The 18,186-nt window shown below is 34.4% G+C and overlaps 1 protein-coding gene across 1 annotated transcript; it reads right to left on the bottom strand.

The window, feature by feature from the left end:
• LOC120150520 (receptor-like protein kinase 7) lies at positions 1 to 14,994 on the bottom strand. Its single transcript, XM_039163203.1, has 6 exons — positions 14,781 to 14,994; positions 4,178 to 4,291; positions 2,118 to 2,292; positions 1,774 to 1,828; positions 1,344 to 1,680; positions 1 to 1,207 (listed from the first exon to the last, which is right to left on the bottom strand). The coding sequence occupies exons 1-6, from the start codon at positions 14,992 to 14,994 to the stop codon at positions 456 to 458; spliced, it is 1,647 nt and encodes a 548-aa protein (XP_039019134.1). The 3' UTR covers positions 1 to 455.
• Positions 14,995 to 18,186: the final 3,192 nt, after the last annotated feature.

Below are 18,186 nucleotides of genomic sequence, written 5' to 3'. Positions count from 1 at the left end.
AGCTTAATAAACGAACACAAACCTATGTAAACCATCAAAGCACAATGCTGCTACTTGCTTTTTCTGAAGATGGAAAATCGCAGAAGATTGTCCTCAATAAATACCGGCAAGTCTCGATGCAGCGTTCAATAAAATAAAACCAAGCTCGACGCCAATATGGATTAATGTACAGGATGGCTGCAATAACCAGTAACACAACAGCATAAGAAACAGAAAAGGTCACCCAGAAAACGTACATGTCCATCAAACCGCTTTCTTCTTCGTCGTCCGAGGGATTTGGTGTTGTTGGGCGTGAATCAGGCCTGTCACAACTTTTGTGCAGGGGAGGTCCGCAGAGAAAAGGATTCGCCTCGTAACTGCTTTCATCGAAGGTCCCAAATTGAGCTGTCTGAGATGGAATACTCCTGACAAGTTGTTGTATGACACATTGAAGACTTCTAAGGTGTACAACTCTGTCAATTGAATAGGGATTCTCCAATTAGGTTGTTGTGGGAAATATCCAGACTCTCAATTTGCTTGAGCTTTGAGAATGTTGATGGTATGTATCCAGTCAAGTTGTTGTGTGACAAGTTCAAGGAACGGATTTCACTCAAGTTTCCGAACTGAAGAGGGATTTCACTAGTTAATCTGTTGCATGATAAATCAATCCCAGACATATACTCAAGAATGTTTCCTTTGTATGTATAAGATCCTCTCTTTGTTGAATAAACCACCCTTTCTACCCTTAGATCCTTTGTTTCCGGAAAGTCAATGGCTGGCCTGTAACCTTCTAGATCGACCATTTCAAATTCCGTCAGTCCAAAGTAATCAGCTCCCTCAAGTACTACAGAAAAACCGCTGATATCATTTGTTGATGCTGAAGATTTATTTTCATTTGGCTCAAGAGTTAAATAACTCAAACAAGAAGGTATTGGACCGTAAAGCTCATTGTGAGAAAGATCTATGATACTTAATGAGTACACTTTGCATAGCTCAATGGGAATTTCTCCAGTAAAATAATTGCCTTTCAGAAGGAGGATGCTCAAAGCAGAAAAGTTACCAATCCAATAAGGAATTTCACCTGTTAAGTGGTTTTCACTTAGGTCTAAAGTCACCAATGACGTGCTAATAACAAATGCCCTTGTCAAGGTGCCACTTAATCTATTGTTGCTCAAATGGAGACGTCTGATGGGTTGTGAATTGAAGCAAAAGGTATTGAGCCAGAAAAATTATTGTGTGAAAAGTCCAAAAGCTCGAGGTTATCCAAATGGCACAATTCCATCGGAATGGGACCCTTAAGTTGATTATCAGATAAGCTAATGTTATCAATGTTGACATATTCCATATCCATCCTGGGAGCTCACCAGACAAACTGTTATTACTTAAATCCAAAGCCCAAAGAGGAGATAAAAGGACAGTTGAACTATCAATAGTAGGTATTCCTCCATCAAAGTTATTCCCATCTAAATACAACATGTTCAATGATTTGAAGCTGAAGATGATAGGGGGTATTTTTCCGGTCAGACGATTATTCGATAGTCTAAGAAATTGTAACGAGCCAAATTTGGCTATCTCTTCTGGTATTCCTCCAGACAACTGATTAAATGACAAATCTAAATAAAAAGCGTCAGTGTTGAGATTACCCAAGCAAGGAGGAATATTACTTTCAAGGATATTGCCAGACAAGTTCAATGTCTTATCCTTGGAAATATTGTACAAATATTGGTTGGGATTTCACCATGAATATTGTTGTTGGATATGTCAAAAGAGAACATTTTTGGATTTGGGATAGACGGCAGCTCCAGAGGGCCCGTAAAGGAATTGCCCTGTATCACAAATAACTCTAATCCTGTATTGTTCTCCAACAACCAAGAAGGAAACTTTCCTCCAAGATTATTATATGAAAGATTACAAACCAAGGTCATTTTGGTAATACAGGAACTTGGGAAGCTCGTTGTGGAGTTCCCTTGTTTCACAATTCCATATACGGAAGACTTTTAGTTGAAACTTGGGAACCCAAGTCTGGGAGGTTGGCTCATTTACGAATTTGTTTTGATCACTACCCAGTATTTTGAGGTGTGAGTGGTTGGCAAATGATTTGAAAAGAGATGGAAAGATTTCTTGAAAGAGAAACGAACCTAAGCAATGTGAGATTGCCTAGGGGAGTGGAGGAGGCTCCATCACCGGTGAACCGATTATCGGAAAGATCCAAAATCCGAAGAGATGATAAGTTGGCCATACATGAAGGTAGTGCTCCTTCAAGTACATTTTGACTAAGAACCAGTGCCTTAAGCTTCCGCAAATCACACCAACCTGTATAGCAGAATTATGGAAGTTATTCCAATAAAAGACATATGATCATTAGTCACTCCCCAAGATCAGTTCATGATGAATTTACCTAGGGTAGGTAACGTCCCATTCATGCCACAGTTCCGCAAAGACAAAGTTTTAAGAGAAGCCAACACACCTGTCGTAACCGGTTTTCGTCCGGGCACGAAATATTTATTTGGCGAGAAAATTGATGTGAATAAATGGTTTTGAAAATAATTTGGGAGTCGCCATCGGCCTTTTGGATCAGGTAGGTCGAATACCTAAAAAAATTATCTTTTAAAAGAGTTTTTAAGAAAACATCAGTTAAAAGATAAATTGATCTGCGTTTTAACCAAAAATTCGTTCTTTTTAATAATAAAAAGGGATTCGTGGTCGGTTACGTTTAGGGAAGGATTAGCACCCCTACAACGCCCAAAATTGGTACTTTTTAATTATAAATTGTCTCTTATTAGAATTTAAAAATTCAAATATATTAATTTATAATCCTATTATTTCAAATTATGATTATGAAGAAATATATTAATTTAAATATATTTATAAATAAAATATTTATTTATTTAGAAATATCAGAAAAGGACTTCTAGGTGCTTTAAGACAGCTCTTTTCTTAATATTAAAAAATAAATAAATATTAAAAAACATCTTTCTAAAAATAATTAAATAAATTAATATATATTTTTATATAATTTATAAAAATATGATATTTATTTATTTAAGAATATCAGAAAAGGACTTCTAGGTGCTTTAAGACAGCCCATTTCTTGATATAAAAAAAATATTAAAATATGATTATTTTCTTAAAAGTAATTTAAAATTTTAAATATGATTTTATTTAATATAAATATAAAAATAAGCAAATAGATATTATTTATTATATATTTATATGATACATAATAATAATTAAATATACAAACATATAAAATAAATAACGACTAAAATACAATATTATTAAATATAAACGGTAATAAAACTTGTAAAATAAATGAAAGTATTAAAATTAAGGACTAAATTATAACATATTAAAATTAAAAGCTCTAATTTAAAATATTATAAAAACTAAGTATTAACAGTATGATCTTATATTAATTATTCGGGATTGAATTAAAAATTAATAAAGTTACAGGGTCTAAATATATTATTTACCCTAAATTACATAATTACGGGAAAGGACTAAAATATAATAAAATAAATTCAGGAACAAAATTAAAATGCTCGAAAACTTAATTTAGTGACTAAAATAAATCTATCAAATCAGGAGGATAATGCGTATGGTTTTCCCCATGCGGAAATTACACAGAGGCCCTCACCAAAACTACGTCGTTTGGTAAGGGTATAAATAGGCCAAAATGGCCTAAATTATCATTTCTCTCCATTTGCTTCTCTCTTAGAGAGAGAAGCTCTAGCTTCTCTCTAGAGCTCCCTCACCGGAAGAATACCGGTGACCGGCCGGTCATCGTCGCCGGCCACCGTTCACGGTGGCCGGAATTTTACAAAATTACCCAAAAAATCCTCTTTTATTTCTAAATCCGATTCCGGCTTCCTCTTGTTCTAAAAAAAACCGCAAACTCCGTAGATCTAAATCTTTACCTTCGGTTTTTTTGGTGGTTTTCCGGTTGATTTGGATGCTCCGACGAAGGTAAGTTGCTCGGTATCTTCACTCTATTTTTTTTTTTTCTGTTTGATTGCTCTCCTTTTTCTTTTCTTGCTCGCTCCGTTCATTCCCCTCTTCTTTTTTTGCATGCTCGGTGGTGGCTTTTATAGCCACCACAAAGCTTTCCATGGACCGGGTAATAAGGGGGAGTTCGGTGAGTCACCAAACTATGGTGGTGACTCACCCTATAGCTTCAACGTGGAGGGGCAGCTGTCACTGGAAGCTACTGGAAATGCTGCGTGGAGGGCTGCTGCGGCTGCTGGAAATTGCTGCGTGGATGGGCTGCTGTCCCGGCTTGCTGGAGGCTGTTTGTAGCTGCAACGTGGAGTTGCTGGAATGGAGAGGTAAAAATGGTGATTACAGCTGCCCTCTTTGCTCGTTACTGTGGAACAGGAATGGAGCAAAGACATAAAACACCATTTTAGCTTGAAATGTTTAAACTTCTGAGCTATAAGTTCTTCTCCTTATGAACTTTTTGCTCACTTAGGATGAATTCTTCTCATTATGAATTCTTTCACTGGGATTGACAATTTATCTCATTCTGGCAATGTTGGTGCTGATCTATCTCCTTCTGTGATAGAGTCATGCAAAGTGTTGAATAAGTTCTTCTCATTACGAACTTCTTCTTCTTCAGATGAGTTCTTCTCATTATGAACTTTTTCGCTGGGGATGACAATTTATCTTCTTCTGTGATGTAATCTAGCAAAAAGTTGAACAATTCTCTTCCTTCTTCAGATGAGTTCTTCTTATATGAACTTTTTATGGAAATGTTGATACTGATCTATCTCATTCTGTGATAGAATCAAACAAAGGTTGAACAAGCTCTTCTCATTATGAACTTCTTCTTCCTTCTTCAGATGAGTTCTTCTCATTATGAACTTTCTCTGAAAATGTTGATGCTGATTTATCCTTCTGGGATAGAGTCGAGCAAAAGGTTTAACAAGTTCTTCTTATTATGAACTTCTTCTTCTTTCTTCAGATGAGTTCTTCTCATTATGAACTCTACCTGGCAATGTTGATCCATCGAATGATGAATTCAAGCAAAAGGTTGAACAAGTTCTTCTCATTATGAACTTCTTCTTCCTTCTTCAGATGAGTTATTCTCATTATGAACTTTCTCTGGAAAAGTTGATCCATCGAATGATGAATTCAAGTGAAAAGTTGAACAAGTTCTTCTCATTATGAACTTCTTCTTATTCTTCAGATAAGTTCTTCTCATTATGAACTCGACCTGGCAATGCTGATCCATCGAATGATGAATTCAAGTGAAAAGTTGAACAAATTCTTCTCATTATGAACTTCTTCTTCTTCTTCAAATGAGTTCTTCTCATTATGAACTCTAACTGGTAATGATGATCCATCAAATGATGAATTTAAGCAAAAAGTTGAACAAGTTCTTCTCATTATGAACTTCTTCTTCCTTCTTCAGATGAGTTCTTCTCATTATGAACTTTCTCTGGAAATGCGATCCATCGAATGATGGATTTGAGCAAAAGGTTGAACAAATTCTTCTCATTATGAATTTCTTCTTCCTTCTTCAGATGAGTTCTTCTCATTATGAACTTTTTCTGGAAAAGCTGATCCATCAGATGATGGATTTGAGCAAAAGGTTGAACAAGCTCTTCTCATTATGAACTTCTTCTGGAAATGCTGATACTGATCTATTTCCTTCTGTGATAGCATCAAACAAAGGTTGAACAAGCTCTTCTCATTATGAATTTCTTCTTCCTTCTTCATATGAGTTTTTCTCATTATGAACTTTCTCTGGAAAAGTTAATCCATCAAGTGATGAATTCAGGCAAAAGGTTGAACAAATTCTTCTCATTATGAACTTCTTCTTCCTTCTTCAGATGAGTTCTTCTCATTATGAACTTTTCTGGAAAAGCTGATCCATCAAGTGATGTATTTGAGCAAAAGGTGAACAAATTCTTCTCATTATGAATTTCTTCTTCCTTCTTCAGATGAGTTCTTCTCATTATGAACTTTTTCTGGAAATACTGAATCATCGAATGATGAATTCAAGCGAAAAGTTGAACAAGTTCTTCTCATTATGAACTTCTTCTTTTTTCTTCAGATGAGTTCTTCTCATTATGAACTTCTTCTTCATTCTTCAGATGAGTTCTTCTCATTATGAACTTTCTCTGGAAAAGCTGATCCATCAAGAGATGGATTTGAGCAAAAGGTTGAAAAAATTCTTCTCATTATGAATTTCTTCTTCCTTCTTCAGATGAGTTCTTCTCATTATGAACTTTTTCTGGAAATACTGAATCATCGAATGATGAATTCAAGCGAAAAGTTGAACAAGTTCTTCTCATTATGAACTTCTTCTTTTTTCTTCAAATGAGTTCTTCTCATTATGAACTCGAACTGGTAATGCTGAATCATCGAATGATGAATTCAAGCGAAAAGTTGAACAAGTTCTTCTCATTATGAACTTCTTCTTTTTTCTTCAGATGAGTTCTTCTCATTATGAACTCGAACTGGTAATGCTGAATCATCGAATGATGAATTCATATCTTTGCTAAAATCTTTGAAATTCCTGTCAAATTTTAACATGGATAAAATGAATGAAAATGCTCCTATTTTGCAAATGTCTAAATATGATGCATGAATGTTGATGCAATTTTTCATTTGACTTCAAAATGGTGAACTCGGTTTTCCTCCACTTCATCATTTATTGCCAGGGTCAACTCTGGATATCAGTGTAGCAACTTATGTTATCAAGCTTGCATTTCTGAAGAACTATCTGATCAACTTGTATCTTTATGTATTCTTTGCTTTATGAAAGTCTCAGAAGAATTGTTTTATTCGTGGAACTCTTGTCGTAGTCAGAATTATGACCTTAATGCCCCATTTTGTCTTGGATAAAACCAACTTTATTTGTTTGGACTTGTGTAGAAATCCCATAAAGTTTTCATCTTTGAAAAGAGAATCTGTCATCTTTAAAAAGAGAATCTATCATCTTTGAAGAGTGTAGATGTAGATATGCCTGACTCAGCAAGGATTAATTAGGAGAGTAGAGCCTGTTCTAATTTGACTCTTGAAACATATCACAAGGAGGATTTATTCCAATTCCTTTCATGTCTCCACATCTAATTGGATCTCGAACAAAGCAACTTGGACCATATAATATGTCTCCATATTTAACTAGTTTCTTGTGGTTAAAATTTCAGCTCTCCATCTGCGGAATAAAATCTTCATCATATCTCATCTTATAATCTTGAAGTTGAAGAAGACAAACTTCATCTTGGATCAAAAATGGAAACCATATGATCACAACATTGGTTCAACATCAGAATAACTGGTTCGTAAAACATTTGATAACATATTCTTCATCTCATGTGGTTTCAGCTTAGATGTAAAACACTTGACAACACATTCATCCTTTTCTGTGGGACATAAACATTTGACAACGCATTCATCCTTTGCTGTGGACTCTGCTCAGATTTCTCAATTATTGAAGCTCTTTGCCTAGTGTTCAAAGTTTTTGTATGATATCACAAGATCACTTGAGAACAAAACTCAGTGGGGATATAAGTGAGATGTTGGTATAACCAAAAAGTTGGTCAAATTCACGATATATGCTAGTGTCGAGTTGAATAAAAGATACCAACTGATCTTAATATCATCTCGAGCAAGGGCAAGTGTGATATTGATCACGTTTTCTTCTGTAATGAGCGTTGTAGGAATTAGAAAACACCCACTATAAGAGCTATGTATGGAAAGATATCCGTGGAATTCTTGCTGATGGGGATGAAACACACATGATAAAACCCAAAATAGATAAAAACTCAGTTCTACCTGGCTAGCAATAATGACCCCAGTAACAACGGGAATAACAGTAATGTAAGTGAGTCAAGTCTCAGAAGAATGTCATCAAGCAAGTAAAAACTGATGTGAAAAACAACTTCATAATCCCAACAGTATGGTTGAAACTAACTGCCAGGAACCTCAAAGAAATATTTCAATTATCACTGACACACAAAAGGCCAAATTTAAAGCTGAGATCTTGAGGAACTGAACCTTGGAACGAGTAGTCTACCTGGGGACCATCTTATTCATGCAACCGTAATGTAGCTTAACAAAGAACATACTATCATGTGACATACGGTTAAGAAGATTAGGTATTTGAAAACATACTTGCTGAGTAAACATTTGTTCAACAACATGATCATAATGTAACTGCCTGATGAACGAAGCAATTATGTATAGTCAGCTAGACTGTCACTGTATCACCATTTTCATCTTCATATATTTATGTCTCATTGGAAATATTTGTTCAAGTCAATGATCTTGACCCATGATGATATGGGCCTTCAACATGCCCCAACATTTGCTAATACAAGCATGCATAATGCATCAACATTCCTGATTCCGATTGAAATGGGCTTTCAGCATGCTCCAACATTTGCTTCTTGTTAATCTGAGCCTTCAAAATGCCCCACATGGATCTGTCTGAAGGAACCTTTAAAATGCCTCAACATTTGCTGATATAGATGCTAAAAGTATGCTCAATGTTACTTCTTATTGAGATGAACCTCCAAGAATGCCCAAATATTCATATTGCTGTGAACCTTCAAAATGCCCTAATATTCTATTTCTGGTTGAAATGGGCCCTCAAGATGTCCCACATGAAACATTTCTGTCTGAAATGGGCTTTCGAGATGCCCCAATATTCTGCTTCTGATTCACTCTCAATGTCTGTTTGACTTGAATATCATTATCTGAACAAGGTCCAATTTTGACAATGCACTGTTGTAGGTACTTGTGGATTTATTCGTGCCCCAAATTTGTTTATCTTGAAGGCTCTCATTATGGTGTCACTAAACAGCAGTGTTGTCAAGTAACTGGAGGAATCCTCTTCACGTTGTCACAGACTTAAGGAACAATCAATCATTTTGACAGAAACGTCTGAGATATGTGCCTCTTTTGAATGAACTGACCATTTTCTGTATATAGAGGGATTTAATCAGACAGAGTAGTAAAAATAGCTTGGTAATCCGTTCCAGGCTGACACAGTGGCTTATCATCTTTCAGTGAAGGCCATATCTTAAATATACTTTTCTGTGGGAGAGAAACCAATTTATGCAAACAGTAATCTGATGTAGTAGCAAGACTACATATTCAATGGTACAAGCTCATCAAAATCCGCACCCATGCAACATGTTGGTTCTGATAACAACTCATCTGATTATGAAGCGATCTTTCAGGATGGTTTCACATATATTGATAGTTCTTCTAATATCGAGGAAATCATGAATTCTGATTCTGATGAGGAGAGTAAACTGTTATACTTGACAAAAATGGGATTCTCAGAGGCTGAAACTTCAATAACCATGGAGAGATGTGGTTCAGATTCATCAATTGCAGAATTGACAGATTTTATATGTGTTGATCAAATGGCTAAGGTTACTGACGTACTTCTTATGGTAGAAGATAGGAAGCCATTATGCAATGATCCCAATTACAAGCAAAGGCAAAACTTGGGCTATGATTTGTGGAAAAGGAAGAAGCAGAGGAAGCTTGAAAAGAAGCTTCTTAATGAAGATGATCATGCAGTTCATCTTTCAATTCCAATGATCGGTTCTGGGGTTCCTACCGAATCAGATCAGATAACTCAAAGAACACTTCCAGAAGATGCTATTGAGTCTCTTTATTTCTACTATGAGCAAATTCATCTTCCAAATTCAATGATTGGTTCTGTCCAACCAGATTAGATAACTCAAAGAACACTTCCAGAAGATGTTATGAACAAATTCATCTTCTAAATTCAATGATTGGTTTGCCAAACCAGATCAGATAACTCAAAGAACACTTCCAGAAGATGCTATGAGCACATTCATCTTCCAAATTCAATGATTGGTTTTGCCAAACCAGATCAGATAACTCAAAGAACACTTCCAGAAGATGCTATGAGCACATTCATTTGTTCCATTTAAGTTTGGACTGGAATATCACAGTACTTATTCGATGTAAAGCCAGAATTTGTAGATTCGAAGCATTTTCATGCTGTCACACTGAAAATAGGCTATATTCATAATCTGCCAATTAAGAACAGAGTTTCTCTTATTCTGCTTCCTCCATGTGCTGATGCTTTCCATTGACAAAGAAATGATGGCCTTCTTGGAATCCAAAAACAAAGTTGAACTGTTTATAAACGTACAGGAAGTGCCAAATTAACAGAAAGGATCTGTAAGGTTCTTGAAGCTTATGACAATGAGCCACCTTAGAGTGTCCAGAAGTATGTTCTTAATGAGTGCTGAAAATGGAATCTAGTATGGGTTGGAAGGAATAAAGTTGCTCCACTTGAACCTGATGAGGTGGAAATACTTCTAGGTTTCCTTAAAAACCATACATAAGGATCTGTTTAGAGACATGTTTCCCAGTGATATCAATGTCTTGTTTCTTTTTGCTGGAATCAGTGCTGCAAAGATCGCCTTCTACTGTCTTAGTATATCTTTGAAAACAGAGGTGCAAGAACTGAATGGTGATCGGTTGGAGCAATTGATGAATAGATTTGGCGGATTCGACCTTGTTGTCGGTAGCATCCTGTGTAACAATCTTACCGGAAGCATAAACATCATCATGATTAACTAGAAGATTTTTGTTGGTGCATTTTCTTGTAATGACTGCTACGACAACTGTCTCTTCTGCTGCTCCAAAATACACACTGCCATATCTCACTCTTCCTTAACTATGGAAAGGTTTAGTTGATGGTAAAACTGGTTATCTCAACTTTGGAATCCTGTACAGCATACAAGTGTAGAATCTGTTCCAATATCTTATTCTGTGCCCTAAGTCCTCAAATTCAAATTCAACAATCTTCTGAAGGACATAATGGGTATCATCTTGACAAAGAAAGTGATCGGCATAGAAGAAGTAGCAATGATGTATCAAGACTTGAGCCAGCATCACGGTATAACCAGAGTGCAGGTAGTGACTTGCTCATGGTTCTATAATGTAATCTTCTAGAGAACATGAATTGATGGTTGGAGAAAATAATCTGTCTGGTGATCCTTATTGCCCTCAGTATGAGATAAACGATCTTTCTTGATGAGCTGCTAATAATGTCATAGGAGAGTGTTACAAGTTCAATTCTCCAGACTTTCTGGCTTCTTGGACCACTTGCCTTCAAAAATGTGAAGTGCTTCATTATTCTGGCTTCGTTCATTCTTTTTCTACAACAAAGGTAGAATAAGCAATAATTGCTTTAAGGACCTTCCTCATTTGAGATTGTACTGTTTGAAAATGTTTTTTCTCCTTTCTTTATTGAAGAATGAAAGAATTTTGCAAAGTATTACCCCTTTCAGGTTCACAATATAATCGAATCATAAACAAGGAGTTTAATGAATATCAAATAAATCAACTACACTTTTAAATCATTCAAAAATCATAGTCCTATGGCAAGTGTCAAAATTATTGACTGATTTGAGGTGTAGGTTGATTTTGGTAAAGTAGGTTCTTTCAAGTTGGTTCAGTATGTCGCTTTGGGCTTCCACTAACTTGAAGAAATGGTTGTTATGCTCATCTTGTAGAGATGCTTCTCGTTTCCAGAATCTCAGGAACGTTTTTGAGATGTGGTGCTTTATTAAGAGCTTAAGATCGTCTCTTATGTCGTTGTTGCACCATTCAATATTCGAGCCGCTTTTCAGGTTTTCAACTCGAATCCTCCTTTGGTTTCAAGATGTTATTTAAAAATTTATATCTTGAACTCACCTTTATCATTTTTCATATCATGCATTAAAGATTTTAAAAACTAATTTTGCAAATAAAAATCAATCTTGGAAGGCGGAATGAATTCTAAAGATATCATCTTTTACTTAGAAACCCATGTATGATTAGAATGGACTTTTCAGGTACGTAACGTAGGCCATGGCTTATGGTTACGAAAGAAAGGGATAAAAAGGCCCAAATAAGTGTTTAAGGGTCATCAAACCAAGGATCAATTCATTCTGATGCCGTCAATCTTGTTTTGTTTGACTTGGATCTGCCTTGCTGAGGAATTTTCCATCAACTGGATCCCTCTAGAGTGCCAAATTTTGGATTCATTTCCATTTTCTCATATCTCCAGCATTTCTTGCTCTTCTTGTTTGTACTTGATCAACCTTGTAACTTGAGGCTCAATAAATCACCCATCTTTATTCGATTTTCCTTTTTCTTTTTTTTTTTCTTTTTCTTCTTCTTCTTTCTTTGCTGGATGAGTATAATACTTCAATTGCTTTGAGCACCTCTTTTTCCTTTTGCATTTTGGAGGTTTTCCATTATTCTTGATTGGATTGATCTTCAAGCACTCTGTATTTGACATACTTTGTAGTTCAAAACTTTCATGACTTCATGGAAACTTGTCTTCGTAATAAAACTGTATTGACAATCTTTATTCTTGTGAGCCAATATCCTTTACCTTGCCCCCTAATGTAGAGGGTGATCCTTGGTTAGGGTTGAATTAGAAGAAACATTATTCAGGCTCAAATGGGGACAACAAAGGATATATATATATATATATATTAAAGGATAAATGAAACAATGTCGTTCATCATCTCATACACAGAAACCTTTGTAAAAAGAGGTATCCACAGGGGGATGAATATTCAAGATTAACTTTATTTACATGAAAAAATGTAATTAATGCATGATATATTTATTTCAATCAATCACTTTCCCCTTCTTCTTTGAGTATGCCCTAATCACTCGAAATTATCATCAATGAGTTGGTCCATGATGCCTCATCTAGTCTCTTCTTGCAGTAAAATTCACGGATAATTGAAAGTTTGGTTCTTTTGAGGTCTTTTGGTTTATGATGGTTTTGTGTTCGAAAAGACAAATGTGTGACTTTTGAAGTCATGTATATGGTGGAATGTAGTATCATCAATCAACTATACCCGAAAAGGTAAACATCTGGAGTAGGTGTAAAAACAGGTGGAGACATTTCTTCAGAATCTTTGTAGTGTCAGGATTTGGTTTGAGTAATTGGCATTGGATGTGATATTGAAGATATAATTTTACCACTTGCCAATAGATCTATAACTCTTGAAAAATTAAAAGAATATTTAATCTACTTGATACTCAATAATCTCAAGATTAAAATTTGACTCCTTGCTCATAACCATAAAAGAAACACATATTTATTTATTACACAAAAGGCGGAGAAAGGAACAAAAAACATATTCAAACAAGATGCTGAAAATAGAAAGTACTACAGTGGTAGATAACACTTCCACTTGTTTATGCATCATTACTCCTCTAATGTTGGGTGTGTACTTAGCCCAGGATTTTTATCTTTATTTGCCCCCCATTTCTTGATCGTTTCTTGTGTCAAGACTCCCTTGTCAACGAGCGTCTCTATTTCCTTTAACAGTGACCAACAATTCCATGTTGAATGTCCAGATACTCCCAAGTGAAAATTACAGAAGCTATTTTGATCATAGCAATGGGCATAAGGCTTTGGTGACACCTTCACCAATCTTGGTGTAATGTAGTGACCTTTAACCAAATGAGGGTACAGGTCTGAGATAGATTCTTGAAACACCTTCAGAGTTTTTCTTACTCGCGAGGCTATCACTTTCTTTGATCATTCTGACCGAATGAATGCTCTCATGTTATCGAGGGGGTTCTGAATGCTCATTTTAGCTATAACTGGGGTAATATTAACCAGATTTCTTAAGTTGTCCTTTGCCTTACTGGGTTTCGGAAAATCTGATACATGTATCTGAGGTGTCTTCTGGGTTATATCTGCCTCATTCCTTCTTAGACCTATGGGCCAATCTCGAATTACATCCATGGGAGCCTTTTGATTTCTTTTCCCATTTTCTTTGCAGGATTTGGTCACATTAGTCTCTGTTGCAACAATGGTTTCTGAACATTGAACCTTAACCCCTTCTTTTATCTTGCATTTTTGAATTGCTTGCTCTAAAGGGTCTTGGAAATTTCCCTTAAGGTTACCAGGAACCTTAGCTGAACAATTTGGAATTCTAGTCTGATTTATCCAATGAACTTCCTTATAGGTCCAATTCTCATTTGGAGGCCATTGTGATTGATCAAGTTGTAGAGTAATTGATCTGGCTGAGAGCATTTTTTGATGCAATTTTTCACTCGAACAGTGGAAGGGAGGAAATTGAAATCCCTGCACATTCCTTTTCTTTTCTTGATCACTCTATAAGATTTGGCACCATGTTTAACTGAATAAGACTTCACTGTATTAACCCCAGCTTCTTTCTTGACTTTAGTATTGTCAGAGCCTCTTATTTTGCCATTCTTGATAGCCATTTTGATGATTTCTCCAATTATGATGATGTCAGAGAAATTATTAGGGACAACCCCTATCATGTGATTAACATAAGGAAATTTTAATGTGCTGATGAACAAAGTAGTGAACTCTTTTTCAGTCAATGGTGGATGTACTTGAGAAGCAACGTCTTTCCATCATTGTGAATATTGTCGAAAGCTTTCATTACACTTCATATTCATGCTTTACAACATTGTTCGATCAGGGGCCATATCAGTCATGTGCTTGTATTGACCCAAAAAAGCTTGAGCTAAATCCCTCCAAGAACGTATTTGAGTACGTTTTAGCTGATTATACCATTTGGATGCAGACCCGGATAAACTGTCTTGGAAACAGTGGATCAACAATTTTTCATTCTCTATATAGCCAGTCATACAACGACAGTACATAGTGATATGATATTCAGGATATGTGGTCCCATTATACTTCTCAAAATCTGGAATTTTAAAATTTGGTGGGAGAATTAAGTCGGGGACCAAGTTCAGTTCTTTGGCGTCAAACTCATAAAATGACTCAACCGTCTCTCTAGAAGTAGTACAGAATTCATTTGGCTTTAACCCAGAAGCAGTAAGACAGTCAGTAGGGAATGAAACTCCAGCCTGATATCGTTGTTTCTTAACAGTGAAGTGAACTGGTGATTGGATTTCCTGACGTACAGAGGTGTGCTCAGGAATATGAGCAGGCGTAATACCCAGAGGATTTGTGGAGTTTTCAACAAGATTCTTTCTAGCAGTCAAATGCTTCTCAATCATTTCTTTCATATTGTTCAGTAGATCGATCTGAGAATTAGCTTCGATTTGTGCGTACTTGCTCCTCAATTCTTCCTGTATCTCTTTTTTGCTCTATCTTTAATTTGGATAGAATATCCTCAGTTTCTTTAGACATTTTTCTTGTGTCGTGCTGAGCGTTCTTGCTTCAAGGAAAAACCAAGATCACTTCGTTTAAAATCCTTATTTTAATGAAATGAATGTTTTAATGTATTATGACATAAAAATGCAAAGATGCCAAATGTAAATGTAAATATGTGAATGTAATAACAAGAATACAAATTGTGCAATACAAATGCAAAGATGCCAAATGTAAATATGCAAATGTAAAAATGTAAATGTAAATTATTTAAAATACCAGAATAGGACATCCAGTTATATTAAGACTGCCCTTTTCTTTGATATTGAAAATAAATAAACATTATTATTTAATTAAATATGTTTTAATGCATGATGTAAATTTAAAAATGTAAATGTAAATACAAACGTAAAAATGTACAAATGCAAAATACAAATGCATGTATGAAAAGGTGTTACTCAAGAGTGATCATCTTAGAACAGATTTCATTGAACGCAAAAGTTTCGGTACATCAAACAAAACTTTACATGTAGGGATATATTTCATTCCTAACTTATCCAAAGCCAAATTAGTCTATCAACTTAAGGGACATATTGCTTGTCTGGACTGCAACATCTTCCATGACATTCTCTTTTATTTTCTGTCACTTCTCGGAGTTGCTCATTTTCCCTTGTAAGAGATCTTTTCTGTCCAAGGAGTTCTTGAATAAGATCTTCATATATGTTGCAGTTCTTTTTCAGCTTGGTGACCCCTGTTATCCATTCTTCTGGGGTACTTCCTAGGCCAGCATTTTGAAAGGTTTGACTGATCTTCTGAAAATCTTCATGCATGGTTTTCATTTCTGTGCTCAATTTCTCATTTTGGTCGTTCAAGTCCTTCAAATAACATGCTTGAGCTTCATAAAAATCTCCATTACTCTGAATGTCCCGACTGATACTCTTACCATAGACTGCTTTTGGTATCAATCTGGCAGAATCTTTATGGATTACTTTTGGTATTAATATAACCGATTCTCTGTGTGCAGAACTTCCCTCGATCCTCGTAGTTTCTTCAGGATGTCTTTCCTTGGCCGCATCATATTTTGTTTGATCATAAAACTTTTTTGTCCATTTACGATTTCTTTCCAATATGATGAACAGTCTTTCAAGCCAACACCTTTTGGTTATGCCATGATCATGTAATGCAAACAAAAGAAATCAATATGAACATATTAGAGCAATGTAATATACATGAAAAAAAATAAAAAAAAATAGAATAGTTAGTACCAACTAAAAAAAACTATATATCAATGTATAAATCTTAACCTCATGCTTTCTAGTTCCATGCTTTGTTTGGAAAATTTAACCTAACTGCATGATTTCTAGTTCGCATGCATTTATTCAGGAAAAAGAAATAAATTAAAAGCTAGAGTTTATTTCTCCTTTGTGTATACCTACTGACAAAATTTCGGCATGGTTTCAGATCGGGGAGAGTTTCTAGGGTTTATTATATGCAGGTTTTCAGTTCTAGGAGTATAGGTACTCGAACTGTCCTTGTTGATGCCCCCTTGGGCTATCAAACCCTCGATCATAGTCCATTACAGACTTAAACGGATCGAGTTCAATTCGAGGGGATACATTTCTCTATGACTAACACGGAGAATAAATTCTCACGAAGACATAGAGCATATGAACCCCAAAAGTTACTTGCTAGGTCTGACACGGAGAATAAATTCTCACGAAGACGTCGCTTTCACTCCCACTTAAAAGGGACAAACTCAATTATAGAGCTTTATGTTATGCAAGTGTTGTGTGTGAGGAGAAATGTTAAAACCTCTAACAAACAAATAAAATAATTAATTCTTGAATATAATAAATAAATAAAATAAAAAATAATAATATATATATATAAAAAATAATAAGTAATAATAATATATAAAATAATAATAAGTAATAAAAAATTTGAAAGGAAAGAATTAAAAATTAAATATATGAATTTTTAATTTCTAACTGATAGAGACAATTTACGATTGATTTTAAAGTTTGACTAAGTTCCCCAGCGGAGTCGCCAAGCTGTCGTAACCGGTTTTCGTCCGGGCACGAAATATTTATTTGGCGAGAAAATTGATGTGAATAAATGGTTTTGAAAATAATTTGGGAGTCGCCATCGGCCTTTTGGATCAGGTAGGTCGAATACCTAAAAAAATTATCTTTTAAAAGAGTTTTTAAGAAAACATCAGTTAAAAGATAAATTGATCTGCGTTTTAACCAAAAATTCGTTCTTTTTAATAATAAAAAGGGATTCGTGGTCGGTTACGTTTAGGGAAGGATTAGCACCCCTACAACGCCCAAAATTGGTACTTTTTAATTATAAATTGTCTCTATTATTAGAAATTTAAAAATTCAAAATATATTTAATTTATAATCCTATTATTTCAAAATTATGATTATGAAGAAATATATTAATTTAAATATATTTATAAATAAAATATTTATTTATTTAGAAATATCAGAAAAGGACTTCTAGGTGCTTTAAGACAGCTCTTTTCTTAATATTAAAAAATAAATAAATATTAAAAAACATCTTTCTAAAAATAATTAAATAAATTAATATATATTTTATATATAATTTATAAAAATATGATATTTATTTATTTAAGAATATCAGAAAAGGACTTCTAGGTGCTTTAAGACAGCCCATTTCTTGATATAAAAAAAATATTAAAATATGATTATTTTTCTTAAAAGTAATTTAAAATTTTAAATATGATTTTTATTTAATATAAAATATAAAAATAAGCAAATAGATATTATTTATTATATATATTTATATGATACATAATAATAATTAAATATACAAACATATAAAAATAAATAACGACTAAAATACAATTATATTATTAAAATATAAACGGTAATAAAACTTGTAAAATAAATGAAAGTATTAAATTAAGGACTAATTATAACATATTAAAATTAAAAGCTCTAATTTAAAATATTATAAAAACTAAGTATTAACAGTATGATTTATCTTATATTAATTATTCGGGATTGAATTAAAAATTAATAAAGTTACAGGGTCTAAATATATTATTTACCCTAAATTACATAATTACGGGA

Source organism: Hibiscus syriacus, unplaced genomic scaffold (genome assembly GCF_006381635.1).
Source record: "Hibiscus syriacus cultivar Baekdansim isolate YM2019G1 unplaced genomic scaffold, ASM638163v2 tig00111022_pilon, whole genome shotgun sequence".
In the NCBI taxonomy this organism is placed as follows: Eukaryota; Viridiplantae; Streptophyta; class Magnoliopsida; order Malvales; family Malvaceae; genus Hibiscus; species Hibiscus syriacus.
This window is presented reverse-complemented; position numbering and strand designations above follow the sequence as displayed.

What these genes read in the sequence shown, in the direction of transcription:
- LOC120150520 (XM_039163203.1), bottom strand. Translation starts at nt 14,994, where the DNA reads ATGATTGAGAAGCATTTGACTGCTAGAAAGAATCTTGTTGAAAACTCC. An exon ending in GTTAAAGCCAAATGAATTCT is followed by an intron (nt 4,292 to 14,780) that starts GTACTACTTCTA and finishes TCTCCATTCCAG; the next exon opens with CAACTCCACGTTGCAGCTAC. An exon ending in AGCATTTCCAGTAGCTTCCA is followed by an intron (nt 2,293 to 4,177) that starts GTGACAGCTGCC and finishes TCTGCTATACAG; the next exon opens with GTTGGTGTGATTTGCGGAAG.